The sequence below is a fragment of the Orbicella faveolata genome, unplaced genomic scaffold (genome assembly GCF_042242905.1).
Source record: "Orbicella faveolata isolate gen_17 unplaced genomic scaffold, um_ofav_v1 contig_14, whole genome shotgun sequence".
Classification (NCBI taxonomy): Eukaryota; Metazoa; Cnidaria; class Anthozoa; order Scleractinia; family Merulinidae; genus Orbicella; species Orbicella faveolata.
Window position 1 is genome coordinate 18,897,629 of NW_028301541.1, and position 18,192 is coordinate 18,915,820.

Consider the following 18,192-nt stretch of genomic DNA (forward strand, 5'->3'; position numbering starts at 1 on the left):
TTTAGGGTGTGGGGGAGGGTGTGGGGTGAGAAAACATTGAGAAATATTGATTTTCTTATTTAAGAATATTTAAAGCTTTCAGTTTTTGCCTCCTTCTGAATCAAAATTTTCTCTCTAAATCATTATATCCTACCACTGACATTGACTGCCAATTTTAAAATTGATTTTGAGTTGTAATTCGTTTTTCGCGGTAATTTTCTGTACCCTCTCCCCACAGTGACATCTGAAAACCACTGCAACCGCTTGGAAATGGCCGACCGTGAATGATATGATGCTATTGACCATTTTTCGGCCGATTTCTTTCGTTATTCACTGGAAAGATTTTAAAATAAGCATGTTCCAGTAGATTCCAGCCAAGTGATGTAGGTTTTTTTGACGTTGGAGCGTTAAACGAAACGGTTTTGCAATCATGTCCTCTGGAGAGAAGCTTGCCAAAGGCAAAAGCAAGAAAGCCGCGCCGAAGGCGAAGGCGGCAGCTAAAGGTAAAAGGGTCTCTTCTTTCTTCCTTTCAACTACGTTGCTCAGAGATGTGAAAAACAAGCCTTCATGTGAAAAATAATTTTCTAATAGTTCATTTTACAAGCATTTTCCACCTCATTTATAAAATCATTCTCTTAAGAATGACATTTCAGTCCTGCCCGATGCAAGTCGATTTCAAGTGCTTAATTGATTTCTGTTGTCCATTGTCTCTTTCCATGAATGGTACGTGTAATCTTTTTGATACAATTGACCATTTAACAGCTGATTGTTGGTGTTATTTTGTTCATGCTGCGTAGGAAAAGAAGTTCTTATAAATGACCATCGCTTTCGAGGAGAAGGAGTGAAGTTCAAGTGCAAGGTTCGAGTCTATTATAATTTGCCTCGTATTTGATTTTGCTTGATTTGCATGCCACAAAAACGTGAAATTGAGCCCCCATTATCCATAAATTTGATATTTCGTGGAAGCGTGGTGTCTCGCTTACCTCCTCTGGTGGGATATTTTGTACAATAATAAACAGATCTGGGATAAAACAATTAGTGCAATAAAAACACTACCCAAATTATGCGGTGGTGAATTTTCAACGATTGACCAAGTTATTATGCTTTCTCTCTTTCTCTTCTCGACAGCTTGTAGGGTCAGCAGATGTCAGCAGCGCGAGAGGCGATGCCATGTGCGCGGAGGCAATCAAGAAATTAAAGGTACACTAACTGTTCTAATCATAGTTAGTAAACATGATATATATAGTAATTTGAGACCTGGGCTCCATATAAACAAGTAACCTGCAGCTTTATATACTGTCTGCCTTTGTCGTTTGTCCATAAATAGAATTAAAACAAGAGTGTTTGTTGAGTCAGGGGGAAGAATTGTTCACTTCAGTTTGCTTGTGAAATAACCTACAATAGGAATCTAAAGTTATTGATTTTGCCTACCATCATTCACTACAGAGAAGTAATTACGGCAGCCCAGAAGGGTCACCTACCATTTTTATTTTTTTAATGTTTGTTTTAATTTTTGTTTTCATTTTCGTTTTTGTTTTTTTTTTAATTTTTGTTTCCGTTTTTGTTTTATGTCTTCTGATTTTTGTTTTGTTAATTTTTGTGTTTGTTTTTGTTTTTAATTTCTGTTTCCGTTTTTGTTTCTTAAATTTTTGTTTTTGTTTTGTTTTTGTTTTTGTTTTTCATTGTCACCTTTTTTTTCTGTTCAAACAAAACAGAAACGCAAAATAAAAACGCATACTAAAATTAGAAACAAAAACAAAAATTAACAAAACAAAAACAAAAACAAAAATTAAAAAACAAAAAACAAAAATGGAAACAAAAACGAAAACAAAATCAGTGAGTGTAGACCATCATGCTTTGCTGGCAGTATCCATGACATGACCGTTGTGTGATCTTTTGGCCGTCAAGCGTAGTCACACATCGGTTACTATAAACTCTATGGCCATTTCATTGCTTGTCTACTTGTTTTGGGACTTGTCTTGCCACTCATGTGTGGGGTACCGAAAGGGAAATTCTGAGGACTAAGACAAATATCGTGACAAATGCTCATGTCCCCCCTCAGTGGCCTAAGTAATAGTAGTAGTAGTGGTATACTTTATTTACCCTCGGATTGTAGAGTAGCTTTAACAGCTAATGTCTCCGAGCATTTCAACAGCACAATGGGCAAAGACCAGACCACAACACTGGGAACTTTGTGCCCTGCTCTTTATGATGAGTGTGTGGGTTCTTTAACATCCCCTGTTGACCATAACAGTGAAGATGCAGGAGACGGGGCCTACGGTTTATCGTCCTTATCCGAGAAGACTAGAATATCTAACCATTTGCAGATGTCATTGCAAAGGCAGCATATTCTCCTCAATTATTTTAAGACCCTGAGTGTTGGTCCGGTCTGGGGCTTGAACCCGAGACCTCCCGCACGGTAGTCCAATGCTCTACCAGCTGAGCTAACCGGTTGGCGGCCTAAGTAAGGTATGGGTCCCTTCCAATATTTTCTCCTTCACCAAAAGGTGCTCACATGCAATGTGTTTGCATCTGTCAAGTTTCTATCACACTCAAACACGAGAACGTCAAACAATAAAATAGAAATAAGACACAGAACACGCAAACAACGAAACGATCATCATAGAATGTGAAAATAATTTCTTCGCTGCTTTTGAAGCCAGTAGAAGTTTAGGGCCGTAGCCAGACTTTCAAAACAAATGAGGCAAGTCTTGCAAGCTCTGAAGGCGCGCATGCAATAATTAGTTCATTGTGAGAGCTTAAGATTACATTCGTTTGCGCGAGGTTTGAGAGCTCTGAAAATGATATGCTTTTATTTATACAATGACCTCTTAACACCTTTTTACAAGTTAAGGAAGGTGATGAAGAAATATCCTTGACTTTACTTGAAATCTTTGGGACCTTTGTACTTACTATATTCTTGTCCCAAGACAAGTAGACAAGCAATGAAATGGCCGTAGAGTTTATAGTAACCGATGCGTGACTATGCTTGATGGCCAAAAGATCACACAACGGTAAATGCCATGGATACTGCGAGCAAAGCATGATGGTCTACACTCACTGACTTTGTTTTGGCCTTTTGCAATTTTGTTTTCGTTTTTGTTTTTGTTTTTATTTTTGTTTCCATTTTTGTTTTTTTTGTTTTTTGTTTTCGTTTTTGTTTTGTTAATTTTGTTTTTGTTTTAAAATATTGTTTCCGTTTTTATTTCTTTTTTTTTAATAGAAAAAAAAAAATGACAAAAACAAAAACAAATATTTAAGAAACAAAAACGGAAACAAAAATTAAAAACAAAAACAAACACAGAAATTAACAAAATAAAAATGAAAACAAACATCAAAAGACAAAAAACAAAAACGAAAACAAAAATTGAAACAAACATTAAAAAAATAAAAATGGTAGGTGACCCTTCTGGGCTGCCGTAAGTAATTTTAAAGGTTCTTCCCCCCGCCCCCCCTCCTTCCCCACCCAACACACAAAATCATTCCCACTGCACTCATCTCACCACCAATAATGCAAACCACATTATCCACAAACTGTTTTCTCTGTCTGTGTGGCTGTCTGCCATTTGATTGCCTGTCTATTTATTTGGCATGTGTGTCTTTCTTTTGTCCATCTATTTATGTTCTCAAAGACATTAGCTAATTTTGGCTACCTAAAATTCAAGAGTAAATAAAGTATATGTATGTATATGTATGTCTGTCTGTCTGTCTGTCTGTCTGTCTGTCTGTCTGTCTGTCTGTGAAGCACTTGCCGCCTCTCAAATATTATACTATCAATCTTTTCTGAAACTTAAATGTATACAACTTTGCCAACATTTTATGTGATTAAAAAAGATATACAACTGATGTAATCATAGAGGCAAGTTTATAAAACATTATGTTTTGCAATCTAGGTCCATGCAATAAAGTTAAATAAAGAAAGTGGGGAACATAAGCAGAAGATTGTGCTAATTGTCACTTTAAAAGGCATCAGGATAGTAGATGAAAAAAGTCAGGTGAGTGTGCTGCATACAAATGTACTTAAATAGAATTGTCTTTATTTTTATCAAACTGATAGAGTTTCTAAGTACACAATGTATTAATACGTCCATTGTTTTCCACCACCTTATTTCTGTTTTTTTGTATGGCCATTTTTTTCCTGAACATTTAAATTTTCTCTTCACCAATAGTGGCATTAGTCCCAGGGGGGAAAATTTAGTGTTAGTTATAGCAGGAACAAATTAATCTTGAAATATTAAAACAAGCCCTAATCTCTCCTATTCTGTCCTGACTGTGGCAAAGGGTTTGTGCATGACTCACCATGAGAGTGAAAATTACATGTAGTGTATGATGCGTGTAAAGCAGCGAAAAGACAGAAGTTATTCCTGAATGTATGAATAAATCATCATTAAAAGTACCTTAAAGTAGGTATGACACATGAATTGTGTTAAAATTTGTGCATGAAATGGGGCAGCCCCCCTTGGCTACCCTCTCATCTAATTTTAAAACTTGTTGTAAAAACAGATGTGTTTTAATCCATGTTTTTAATTTTCTATTGCAGAAAGCACAACATGAACATCCTATCAATAAAATATCATTCATAACACATGATCCAGAAGACAAGAAAATCTTTGGGTATGTTTGCAGCCAACCTTGCTCCACTGGACACAAGCTGTTTGCTATCAAGTCAGAAAAACCTGTAAGTAATGAAAGCTTTTTGTGTTTGTGAGTGATTAACTCCAAGTAGCTTGTACTGGATACCAGGTTTTTCTAAGTTTTGAGTGCTCAATCCTTAACTAGTGGAGCAATGCTTGAAACAGCAGTAATCAAACATTGTCTGACCAAATTTTGTTGCACTGTCCAACCAATCTTACACTATGGTCAGATATGATCTGCACCAAAATGATCTTAGCATTTAGTCAGGAAGATCTGACTGGTTTGCATGCACTACTGTACATCTGATAGGCGTGAGACACCTCTAAAGATACACTGTAACCCTAAATGTTTTGTTTTTTCTTTTATAGCCTCTTAAGACTTGCAGAAAATGTGAAACAAACCTTTTCTTTGAAAGTCATCCTATAATCAATATATTGCTAAGCATACAGTTTATTACTTCATGTATGCCTTCCCCAAGCTATCCCTAGCAGTTTTCCAGCACCCATTTATTCACCTGGGTGGAAAGGGAAAGAGTTGTCTCCAAAACTTCAACACGGTAACTACAGCTAAGACTGACTTAGAGTATAGTTTATCCTACTTAAAATGTTAAGTCTACCTCATGTCATTGGTCCACACAGCTGGATCTTATCCCCGCATATCTCCAAGTATTTCTACTCCCTCCCTTTATGGGATGCCAGTCCATTGCAAGGTTACCCCCCAGGATTAAATTCACTGACAGAGTACCCATTTATACACCTGGCTGGAGAGAGGCACTGTTAGAGTAAAATGTCTTGCCCAAGAAAACAGAGCAATGATCCTGGCCAGGGCTCATACCCAGATCACTTGACCCAGATTCTAGCGTACTAACCATTAGGTCACCATGCTTCTACAGCTTGATCTGGGGTTCAGAGTATAATTTTGTTGTTGATTCTTGCACAGGCTGGAGTTGTCACTGGGACCCTGTATGATCTTTTTCAAGTTGTATTTCAACTTCGCCAACAGGCTGGATTAGTGAAGAAGGTTCCCAATTCAGCTCAGGTGTCAAACGGTAAATAATAATATATTTCCTGCAACCTTGTATTAATTTCTTTTTGTAACCCTGGTTTTTTTCACAAGTCCAAACATAATACAGAATTAAATGTTGACAAATTCTACAGATCCCCATTTTCCTTGGGAAGGGAGGGGGAACCTTTGACAAAAATTCAACCAGGATAGAACTGACCCACATGAAAACCATCTAAGGCTGATGTCACTTCCTGTCTAAATATTTTTACCTTGACTAAAATGGAGGTGAGGCTTTTTCTTAGACTTGCCCTTGCTAAATTAGCAAGGTTTGAAAGGAGAAATGATCCAACCTTAACCTTGTGGTGTTGAAGTTTGGATTTTAGAACTAAAAGCAATTGTATCATTCTATGAACAGATAAAAGTAAATATTAAATAAATCACTTTATGTTTACTTAGTGTCAAAGTGTTAAGCACTACTGTACTAATTACGGACACTGAAAATATGCAAACAAGTATTGTAAATTAAACAGAAACTTGTTAAAATCCCAACTGGCAGGAGGCTGACCAGTTGGCTATTTACAAAGCATGTAGGAGTTGAATTTGGGACCAAAAGCACAAATCCAAGAAAATTTTAAAACTGTTATAGCGAGTTTGCTAAGGTTGCATTTTTAGCATAAGCCCTTTGTTGGAGTAAAGAACAAGGTCATTTATAAAAAAAATTGTTGACTTGCCCGCCATGGCAGTCCAACAGTCCAACATGCTTTTTTTAGAAACTAATACCTCAATATTCTCAAACCTTTGAAGATGCCATTGGGTGGACAAGATGCTTCGTTAACCATCATTCCCTGGTTTGATTGTTGCCCATGATTTATAGCTCAGTTAATTTTTTGGCAGCTTGTTGCCAATTGCTCCATGAGTTTCAATATCATTTTTAGTATCTATTTGCAAGAAAAGTGCTGCAACACATCAAGAATGATTCATATCCGGCAATGTGCCTTCATATAACTTTCTTATTGCTCTTTGAACATTTTCTAGGTCCAAGCCCACAGGGGTCAGATGGTATTTATGAGGTATGTTTGCCATTGCTCTTAATCTTGATTGAAGTCTCAAAAAACGACTCCATTGTCAGTCTGAGAACTCAATGTTGAGTCTACCAAGAAAACAGATTTCTTGTTAGAACTGTTTGTATTAGATTAATTATAAAGTCTGCATACGAACCAAGGGGCCCATCAGACCTGAGCTTATCCCAGTTTCTGTGGCATGAAGCAACTAGGAATAATTCTACTCCCCCATGGATGGGATGCTAGTCCATCACAGGGTTAGCCCCCAGCATTAAATTTTCTGGTACCCATTTATACACCTGGGTGGAGAGAGGCAATGTGAGAGGAAAGAGTCTTGCCCAAGAACACAACACAATGTACCCAACCAGGACTCGAACCCTGACTGCTCAAACTCGAATCGAGTGCACTAACCATGTGGCAACCACGCCTCCACCACTCATGTTAGGCCAGCATACTATTATAAATTATAAGTGATTAGAAGCACTTTCATAAAGCTCTCTAAATAATTTATGCTTAACAGTGCTGTATTTTGAAACCTTCCGAGTCAAGGGGTGCCTGGAAAAAGCCCTAAGTGACTACTGATAAACTGTAAGACTCTCCTTCCAAAATTTCCACATTTATTGTTTGCAAAAACAGGCTGTGCAAGCTATTACCAATTCAGATTATAGAGCACATTCTGCTCCTTTATTCTCCAAATTAGGAATTTTAGACATTTATCAAATCAACAGGTTTCATATAGCTAAATTTATGTACTAGTATCATAGCAACCTGTTTCCTCCATTGTTTTTCAACTTGTTTTTTACAAACAGTTGAATTCATGGCTATAGCACCAGAACAGCCAATAATTGTTGTGTACATCATTGCCGGACTAATCTAAAAAAATTCACAATTCTTTACTAAGATCCAAAGATCTGGAATTCCTTTCCTGTTACAATCACTTCATTGTCAAGTTTTCCCAATTTTAAGAAAAAACTGCAAGAGTTTTTAGTAAAATAATTACTGAACTGTCAAAGCCGCACACTGTTGCGTATTGTTACATACAAGGTGGCCTCAACTAAAAGCCTGATGGTTTCTAGAGGTCACCTCGCCTGGCATTAAAACATTTATGAATACTGTACATTAAGTAAAAAGGCAAAATAAACAGAATGAATGAATGAATGCCTTGTATCCCCTTGTTAAACAAAAGGGTAGTTGACATTACTGTATATCAACAGTCACTTGGGGCCTTATTCTGTGCAACGCTTCAATTGCACAATGATATCACATTTGCTTCTCATGCTTTTGAAAAAAAAAGCATTGCCGAGCACAAGAAATTATAATTCCTTAGATCTAGCAGAAACTAAAAACCCTGTATTCAAAACAAAAGACTTAAATATTGACTTGAAAACTACTGAAATAATTTAAATATCACAAACACCAACTTTATAATTGGAACATTTAAATTCATGGATAACATTAATTGTACATTTCCTTATTTTAGGTACCATATAAAAATGGTAACAACAGAAATGCCGCAGCAAGTCCACAAGATCAGCACTATGCTGAACCGGTGACACCTACGACAAAACAAGACCCACATTATGAAGTAAGCAATTTTGAATCTGAGAGCTTATAAAATAACTGAGCTACTATGCACACTCTCATTGGTCGATAAGTGTGTTTAGATGAGAATATGTCAACACGATTGTGATGTTTTAGATTCGCACATTTTTTGAGAAATATTTCATAAAAGCAATAGTAAAGAACACTTTTTCCATGCTTACATAGCCTCATCTAAACACTTGGAGGGTTGGGAGAATTCTCAAAAGTTAATATACAAACCCTCAACTGTGTCTCCAGTTTTTACAACTGTCACAAATTCCCCAAACCTCCCTCGTGTTTAGACAAGACTATGTAACGAAGGAAAACATGCTCTACTGCATGCAAAGTACTGTGATGTCTACATCTATCAAGAGTTACTGTGGATCATCAAATGTCTTTGATGCTCAACTTTCTGCTGAAATTTGTTTTGGTGTGATTGGTTGATATTAAGTGTTGAGTAACTTAGTTAGGAGGTCCCAGTTGACGTCATTACATCCATACAGTATTTAATGACTAGTACATGAATTAAGTGAGATCAAAATGAGTCATTTTATTGTTTTTGTGTGCGCTTGTCCAATTAGGTTCCAAAGAATCTGCCTGTTCAGGCTGCCCTTCCACCACTACTGGGAGAAAACAACAAAGATTCTGAGGTATTTTAAGCCATAGCAGTGCATTAATATGTGGTACATAATAATTCGTAATGTGTTGTTAATTAAAACTGATTTGACGTTCTAGCACAAAGCACAGCCTTTCTTGATTTACTGCTACATACAAGTACATTAGGGCACAGTCATTGCATCACATCTCTACAACTCACATTGTACCATGTAAAGCCTTATGGAAATTCTTCTTGCTTGCTTTGCTCACAAACCCCACTCTCCACCCCCGTGTGTCTTGCGCTTGTTTCGCTCGCTTTTTCTTTTGTGTGTGTGAATATAGAGAGGCTGTGAACAGTGTAGAATCCTATAGGAAACGATACTGTACATATATCGTTAACCAAGTGAGAGGTTTATACTGGAAGAGTTTCAGCCTGAGGTCTTGGAAGTATGGACCTTGCTGCACTCGGATGTACAAGAAAGACTCTAAGGGCTGATATTTTCCCAGTACTGTCCCGAGCAAGCTTGGTTAATAAGAGATTTATTACGTGATTGAAACTACCTGAAAATCTTCAAGAGCGATATTACAGGATCATTCAGGACAGTGCCTGGTCCAATATTTAAAGAATACTAAACTGGCAGTGAAACAATCTGATTGGTTGAGTTTAGTCACTGGCCCTCTGAACTTACTAGATTGTGTGATAAATTACTAATAAAGCAAGTTCATAGAGGTGTAGTAAAATGCTTAATATATGTCTTTAGTCACGGTGTTATGTCAGGCTCGATATGAAAACAATTATAAAATGTAGTTCTCGATCATTTTGCGGAAACACCACTACCCATAGTCTGCTTTATTATCCTAATTGAAACATCAATTTAACCAAATATGTTTCTGGTTACCCATTCTGGTCCTCAATTCCATGTAAGTTCATTTAATTTAAATTCATGTGAAATCATGTTCATTGCAAAAATTGCCAAGGATTCTTAAACAATAGATTTAACGGTTATGGTATTAATGGCCTGTACTCCATTTAACACTAAGTGACTCCCAGGGGATTCATTGGATTTCAAAATTTGGGAAGCAGGGATGGCACAGTGGTGAGAGCGCGTGCCTCCCACCAACGTGGCCCGGGTTCGATTTCAGCCTGGTGTCATATGTGGGTTGAGTTTGTTGTTGGTTCTTGCCTTGCTCTGAGGGTTTTTCTCCGGGTTCTCCAGTCTTCCTCGCTCCATAAAAACCAACATCTCCAAATTCCAGTTCAACCAGGATAGAGGACCTGCTTGAAAACCATCTAAGGCTGATGTGGCTTCCTCTCTAAATAGCGTTATTATTTTTTTTTTTTTTTTAATTTTATTTGATGATTAATTTTGTAATGCTTTTTTTTTAATATGAAGGTTGGAGAGAAGACAACACAAGCACATGTGTCAAATTCATCTAACCTTTTAAGTCCATCTTCCATGGATAAGGTGCGTTACTTGAAATATTTTATCAGCTAGCATTATAGGTGTGCAATGCATGCAGAGAGGTAGTTGCTTATTGCATTTATTGACCAGGCTTTGAGGTAAAATGACCTAGAGGAAAATTTGAAGCAGACTGGCGCAGGAAGTAGGCAGTTCTTAGTCACTTTGTTTAATAAACTCTGGGATGCACTCTATCTGTCAGTCCTTTAGCAAGTTATCTTGCCAAGAAAGACCTTCATGAACCAACAGCATAACTGAACCAAATATTTGGAGGTAGAGTAAGTGAGGCCATTAAAGTGGGGTCCATTTTTCACTATGTTTTGTATCTAGCTGCATGTCATATCACTGTCACTTGTCAATTTTTTTCAAATTATCTTCAGTTGGTACTGATTAATTCTTCACAGTTGTTTACCAATGTTTTCTGCAAGGTTTTGGTGGCTTTAATTTCAGTTTATCAAACAATCCAAAAAGTGCAGAGGGCAAAGTTGACAGCTGTCAGAGGGTGAACTTGAAACTTGACAATTCAGTCTTTCACAGACTTTCTTGCACTTCTATTGCCCAACTCATGCAGAAGCTGTCAGAAACGTGTTAAAAAGTTGGCAAAAAAATGATCAAAACTATGTCCTGTGGTTATGATATATAGCATGCAGCACTGCAAAGTTTATATGCCCTAAAAAAGCATGGAGATCTGGGTTACTTGCTGTATTTTTGAAAGAGATGTAATATATTGTAGGTAAAGGCAAAGTCTTCATAATAACCAAGTGGCCTGTCAGGCCGGCGCTTATCTCTGGTGTCAGTAGCATAAAGCGACTAGGAGTATTTCTATCCCTTCCCTTGGACAGGATGCTAGTTCATTGCAGGATAAGCCCCCAGCATTAACTTTGTCGGTACGCATTTGTACACCTGGGTCAAGAGAGATACTGTCACAGTGAGAGTTAAGTGTCTTGCCCAAGAACACAACGCAATGACCCTGGCCAGGGTTTGAACCAACTGTAGGTCACTCAATTCAGAGGCGAGTGCACTAACCATGAGGCCACCACCCTGTGACACATTGTACCATTGCATTATGTTTTTGTCCTTTTAGGATCCTGATCAAGTGTCGCAGGCATCAATAGAGGTTCCATTCGCCACCCATGAAAGCAGCAGTAATGATATGGCATTCTTCAGTCCTTCTGTCTTTGATTGTGCACCTGGTGAATCAGGAGCAGCAGACACTGTGTCTGTGGCATCAGCTGATATGTCAGTGGTTAGAAGTGGTTCAGTCTCGTCAGGGTCATCAGAAACTCATTCTCAAGACACAAGGAGCGGCCATTCAAGGAGCAGCTCTCTGTTAAATCAGACAGCTACTGCGGAAGGATTTCAAGCAGAATTTGCTACTGCCTTTGATGACAATAATGCCACAGGCTCTTCCTTGGGTGGCAAAGCCGAACAAGACAATGAGCAGGCATCGGAGAATGGAAACCAAGGAGATATATCGACTGCATTTTCTCCTCAGGGTGATGCCAATGTGGAAGGCACATTTAAAGCACCACCAGTTTCAGAGACATCAACAGGCTTTGAAAGTAGTTCAGATCCCTTTGCACCATCTGATGTCACTACAAGTGTAGATGAAAGAACAGACCCAGGTGCTAGTGAGAGCTTCTTTACCACCTCTTTTGCAGCTTTTGATGCCTCATTCAGTGATCTTGAGGAGAAAGGTGTTGAGAATGGCAGAAGAAAAGATGAACCTTCAGATGATCCGTTTGCTTCTTCATTTGATGCTAAAGCAAAAGCCAATACCTTTGAGAGTGCAGAAGGTTTTGTTTCAGAAACCAGTTTTGAAACAGCATTTGGCTCAGAGCAGTTTTGCCCACCAAAAGATATCTCTACTCTCGAAAAGGATCGCACCCAAGAAGGTAGTAAAGATGCGAAAACTGTTGAAGCCAAGGGGTTGCCTCAGTCTGTTGAAAATTCAGCTGTGAGCTTTGCATGGGACAATACATTTGAAGAGACAAAAGCTGCAAGCCAACCAGGAGCAACACAGAGTGTTGTTACATCAGAGAGTCAGTTTTCCTGGACAGAAAGTTTCACTTCAGAAGATGTTGAAACTTCTGCAACTGGTCCCAAGTCTTCGGCATCAGTTTCATGGGATGATGCTTTTGGTGGAGCTGCCACAACTGATAAAGAGTCTTCCAGTCAAGGGCCAGATGCCTTCTCTTGGGATGATGCCTTTGGTGAGATGGCTGGAGACAGCAACAACTCGCAGTTTGACTCTTCAGCTTTTGGTGATGCATTTGCTCCAACATCAACTGTGGAGTCTTCTAACGAAGTGTCAAGTGTGTCTAAGCATGGTGCACAGCCGATTTCACAGTCCACTGAACCCAGCAATCCTCAATTAAATGACATGCCTAGTAAACCTGAGGAGAAAACCCAGACAGCTGATGAGCCTCAGTTGCCTGATGACAGAGTATTTACACCTCTGTCATCTTCGCAGTTTGAAGAAAGTACTACAGAGGCCCAGAATACTGGGGTGTCTCCTGATCCTCCTGCTTTGTCCAAGGATCCATTTGAAGAATTGACAGTGAGCTTTCCTGTGCCGCCATCTACCTCTGGGAAGATTGACCTTGAAGAAACCAAGGAAAGTTCTGTTCACAATGCAAATGAGGATACTGTATTTGCAAAGGAATTATCAGGTGAATTGCCATCTGGTGAGCTTGAAAAGGAAACTAAAGTAAAAGAAATGGATGAAATCGTAACTCATTTGGAAGAACAAAGCCCCATCTCAAAGGCTGTGGATGAAAGAAAAACGGAAGAAAATCCAGACATAGCACCTTCAGAGCTTGTGATTCAGGATTCAAAACCAACCTTTTCAGAACGTCCCATTTCTCCCACTGTCCCTCCTCCCCTGCCACCACGCCCTGTAGCAGCAGCCCCTCCCCTGCCAGCCAGGCCATCAAGCTCAAGCTCGACAATTTCAACTGGAATGTCCCCTGCTGGTTCACAGACATCAACAGGATCACCGTCATCAAACTCTCCTCGTCAAGGAAAGAAAGGAAGTGCAAAGAAACCTCCTCCTGCTTTGCCACCAAGAGTAGATTTGAATGAAAATTCAGCGAACGTTTCATCAAATGAGACTGTAGCAGTTCCTGCTCCATTTGGTGTGGACTTTTTCGATCAGAAGTTTGACAATAGCAAAGGTGTTGCAGAAGGTGGGAATTCTGATTGGGCAGCATCTTGGCCAAACTCACAGAAAACATCTGCAGAAGAGAAAACCAAGGACTTCTCTGACCCATTCAGTGACGATTTTTTCACAAACTTTGATTTCCCCCAAAAGTCTGCAAGTGACACTTCCAAAAGTGATAATTTGGATCCTTTTGCAGCCACAAATCCACCCTCTGAACTGTTCCCATCTGCATTCGGAAATCAGGATTTATTTGCAGCCTTTACACCAGCAAAAGGCAATGGCGTATTCGGCAGTGGAGATCCATTTAAAAATGACTTGTCCGATTCCTTTGCGGCATTTTCTTCAGACAATCCTTTCAGCGATATAAGTGATCCTTTTGCCGACAAAGGAGTATTGAGTGAGGATCCATTTGGTGATAGTCCGAGAAAGCCTCAGGCAGGAAAAGCTTTGACTCTCAATGAGGTTTGTGACTGAAAAATTATGTTACTCTAAGTAGCTTTGTTGTCAAAATTTATTTAATATACTTTACGAAAAAAGTCATCTAGCACACATAGGATTTTAGGGAATGATTAATTTTGCTACCTGCATCAAACAACTTCCTACTGAGCTAATTTTTTCCAATTTTATCATTACCATTATTTTTTTTTTATCATTATCATTATCGTTATCATTATCATTATTATTATTATGTTTACTTAGTATTTTTCTCATGCACATTAGTTTATATGAAAAATCAGCCTTGTTTGCACTCTTGTAAAACTCTCACCTACAGTTTTTGTTGTCTGATTTTCTTCCATGTGCTCAAAATCCCATGTTTCAAGACACTGTAGGAAAAATGACCTAGACATGCTTGTTAGAGTAACATAGAGCTCTCAGCTTTAAAACTCCCTTACAATTTCATTGTTGTTCCCCTAAAAATTCTATTTCTTGGGCAGCTTTCAGTTTTGGCAAATATTTTTTTTTTAAATAATTTTAATTTTTTTAATTTTTTCTGCAGAGCCTGGTAGCATCAGATGAAGCTGACTCTTTTGCCTAAGATTATCAGTGGTGCGTAAATTAATTATTGGCAATAATAACTCATCATAGGCCTGCAGTGTGTACATGATTTTAACAAAATTACTAACAATATCAACGAGGAATATATGAAAATGGAAAAAAAAAAAGGCAAAAATGTACAACTAAAACAAAATTAAGATGTGGTCAGGGACCAATAGACCAATTTCAATATATTAAAATTCAGCCTAAAACAATAAACCTCAGCACGAGGCTCCAGGGAATAAACCCCACAAACTCTGTAGTTATTCCCCAGAGCCTCGTACTGAGGTCTATTGTTTTAGGCTGGATTTTAATATATCGATTTAGTCTATTGAAAGTAGCTTTTAATTAGCTTCTGAGTTGGTAACTGACAGACCTTACAAACAACTGACAAGTGATAATTATTTATTACAAAAAGTGAATAGAAAAATGAAGAAAAAGTTCAAAGAGAATGTCATAATTCCTATAATAAGTCATGTGGTTTCAAAATTACTATAGGCTTAAGTAAAGTTTAAGAGACTTAAAAGCTTAGTGGAATAATATTGTAAATTGTTACAAGGACAGGCAACTAGAAAAAAATAGAGAACTAGCAACTAGAAATTAATTTCCAGTAAACAATAAGATTATTCGCTCTGGATTTCTATCATGTGATAGTTGACAACGGTGCACTCGTCAACTATCATGCATAGAAATAGAGAGCAAATAATCTAATTGTTTTAGTATAAATCTACTAGTCATTTAAAACTTTATCTAAATCCTCCTCATCAGACACTTCAGAAACACCAAGAAGTGGCCGTCATTTTGTTAACAAAGGTACACTGCTACACTACTCACTATCTATCACAGAATAGATAGCGAGTAGCGTAGCCAATCGGAAAGCGACATTCGTGATAGAACGCTAGTAGATTTATACTAAAAATTGATAGAGTGGGAGTCTGATGATTTTAAGAATGGATCTTTATTTCAGCAGCTAGACACAAGACTCCAAGCACCATCTGGCCATGCACCTCAAGAAGAATTTGGAGTTCATCATGAAAGATTTTACTGGGTGATATTTCCAGTTGTTTATAATTATTACACTATATGTAATTCACTTACTTAGTGGGACTTAAAGATGATTTCCAGTCCGTACTGCACAGTCTCAGCACCCTAAAGTTTATAAACATTATAAACAGCTCAATCGATGGAATGCAAATCAATGTTTTTCGTTATGAACCACATACCTTGTCGTTGAGGCCTTTCAAATTCTTTTTCCATCAGCTTCATTGATTTTTTCAGCTGTGAAGTTGTTTCATCGAGTGATCTGAGGAAGAACGAAGCATAAAGCTTTGACTGCTGTGCATCCATAATGGCAGTTGGTTTGAAACTTTGAATTTACTTCATGTAAGTAGTTGCAAAATATTTTGTGATTTCTTACCTGAAACAAAACAAAAAACGCAAACAAACTCTCCAGAGTGCACAGTACAGACTGGTAATCATCTTTAATATCAAACCAAATACTGTGTACAAGTATAAAAAGTAATAATCCTTTTCTTTATTATTATTATTATTATAAAATAATGGCTGTTGTGAACTTAAAGAAGTTCTTGGTGTTCAGGTTTGAGTTTAAGACCTTATACTGCATTAGTATCCGCACAACAAGAAATGTCCTAAAATGTACAAATGTACACAGAATTGCAGTGCACTGCTATTACAGTGACACCCCATTAATACGGTCACCAGCAGGACATGAAAATTCGGCGGTATCAACGGGGTGGAAGCATTAACCGGGTGGGATCAAATTTCACGACTGGTCTAAATTGAGTGATGTCTTAACAGATAATTATCATGATTGCTCTAAACATCTGTTCTCTAATAAGCATCTGGAATGCAAGTATAATTTTAAAAAATTGAAACTTCAATCAGTTCATACAATATTTTAATACTGGAAAGATAACTGTGCATAACATAACTGGTTCAAGTGGCTTTATTAACGGGGTGGCTGCAAAGAAAATATATGGGTGTTTCACTGGGACAATAAAAAGTGGCCGTAATAAGGAGGTGACCATATTAACTGGGAGGGTTCCACTGTAATCACATTTAATCCTTAATTGTATCCAGCCCTTCAGTCTAAAAATTTACAAATTTGTTACTTACAGTCTGTTTGAAGACAAGTTCGTTGCAGCTGACAGAGAAAGAACTTTCACACAGCAGGGGCGGATCCAGGATTTTTCTTAGGAGGGGGTGCACCACTAAGGAATGGCATAACTGACTGGTCGGGTGAACAAATTTTAAAAGCCAATACAAAGAAGGAGGCTTCATCTCCTGGGGTTTGGGCACCCCTGCACCCTCCCCCTTTGGTCCGCTTCTGTACAGGGTTCCAGATAAGTTTTCAAGGCAGGGTATCAATAAGGAATTCCAGTGGGTCAATTCCCACTGCCCCCACCACATCATTATAAATTTTGGATTAATTTGTCGGGTGATGTAGCTGATCTTGTCAGTTTTTTTTTTTACCTGAGACCCCTCACTTATGTGGAACACTGATTTCAGAAATATATGAAATAATTTTGATAGCTTTGTATCAAGATGCTGAATTGTCAGTGAAAACCAATGTTAGCTGATAAAATAATGTTGTAAGTACATTGAGGTGATCATAACCAGATAACAGTGTTAATTAACTAACCTTTAGTTACGACCTTATTGCAGAAAACTTTACAACAACAATTTTCACCTTTTAACAAAAATTTTATGCCACATAAAAAAAAAAACTGGCTTAACAGACCATATTCTTATACCTGGTATTGGACTTGAACTAGCTTGTAATAGAGGCTCACGCAGGAGAATATCATTAAAAAGAGATTTAATGTCATTTGCATTTGAAAAGACTCCCACGTTAGCCTCAGTTGCAAGCTAGTTTCATTCCAGTTCTGAGAATATGAATATGGTCTGTTAGTAAAAGAAATGTTGTTAAACAATTTTTCAAATGCCAAGAAGAGAATTGAAAACATGACACACTGCAGAGTGTTTTTGACAGACTATGAGGTATCTGGAAACGTGGTCAAATACTGTCTTTCAAGAGTGTTTGATATATCTTCTCAATCAAAACTAAAACTACTTATAAGGAGAAAACAGAGAAATAAAATTGAAAAAGCCTATGTCAAGTTAGATCAGATTTCCCAGCACCATTACGGTCTTGATTTCCTTTGTTTAAACTTGATAAAATAATTGTTAATGAGTTTGAGATTGTAGAATCAAACATATGGTAAGAAAATAATAAATGTACAAAGGCACAGTCACAATTTATTACATGTAAGCTAAAATTGTTTATTTTGATAATTATTACGAACAAATAATTCCAGGTATACTCGAGACACTAAATTGCTGTTTGGACTAATAGTCTCATGAAGGTGTACTTGAGATTCCTTTTGCCCCTGAAACTTACATTTTTTGTAAAACTCTTAAGGTAGTGTTACTTCAATCTGGAAACCCTGACATTTAGATTTTGTTCAATGTTTCATTAAGTATTAGACTGGTACAAGAAATGTCATGAATTTTTTATGTTATCTGTCAGAACCATTGGCTTCTGTTGTATAAAATGTTACCATATTTTGTCAGTAGAGTTCTGTCTTTGTTTTCCAGGTTAAAAACTGCAAAACTGTGGACGTTGAGAAATAAAACGTAAAGTTCTGTATAACAA

General features: G+C 37.6%; 1 protein-coding gene across 2 annotated transcripts; it reads left to right on the forward strand.

The window, feature by feature from the left end:
• Positions 1–103: 103 nt before the first annotated feature.
• LOC110064486 (uncharacterized) lies at positions 104–18,192 on the forward strand. Of its 2 annotated transcripts, none has more exons than XM_020771539.2 (13): positions 104–482; positions 777–838; positions 1,108–1,179; positions 3,873–3,974; positions 4,520–4,657; positions 5,554–5,662; positions 6,655–6,689; positions 8,161–8,265; positions 8,843–8,911; positions 10,253–10,324; positions 11,403–13,943; positions 14,479–14,528; positions 15,484–18,192. In XM_020771539.2, the coding sequence occupies exons 1-12, from the start codon at positions 410–412 to the stop codon at positions 14,515–14,517; spliced, it is 3,417 nt and encodes a 1,138-aa protein (XP_020627198.2). In that variant the 5' UTR covers positions 104–409; the 3' UTR covers positions 14,518–14,528; positions 15,484–18,192. The 2 variants fall into 2 exon arrangements, with proteins under 2 accessions (XP_020627198.2, XP_020627199.2); XM_020771540.2 differs by having other exon boundaries at positions 15,487–18,192.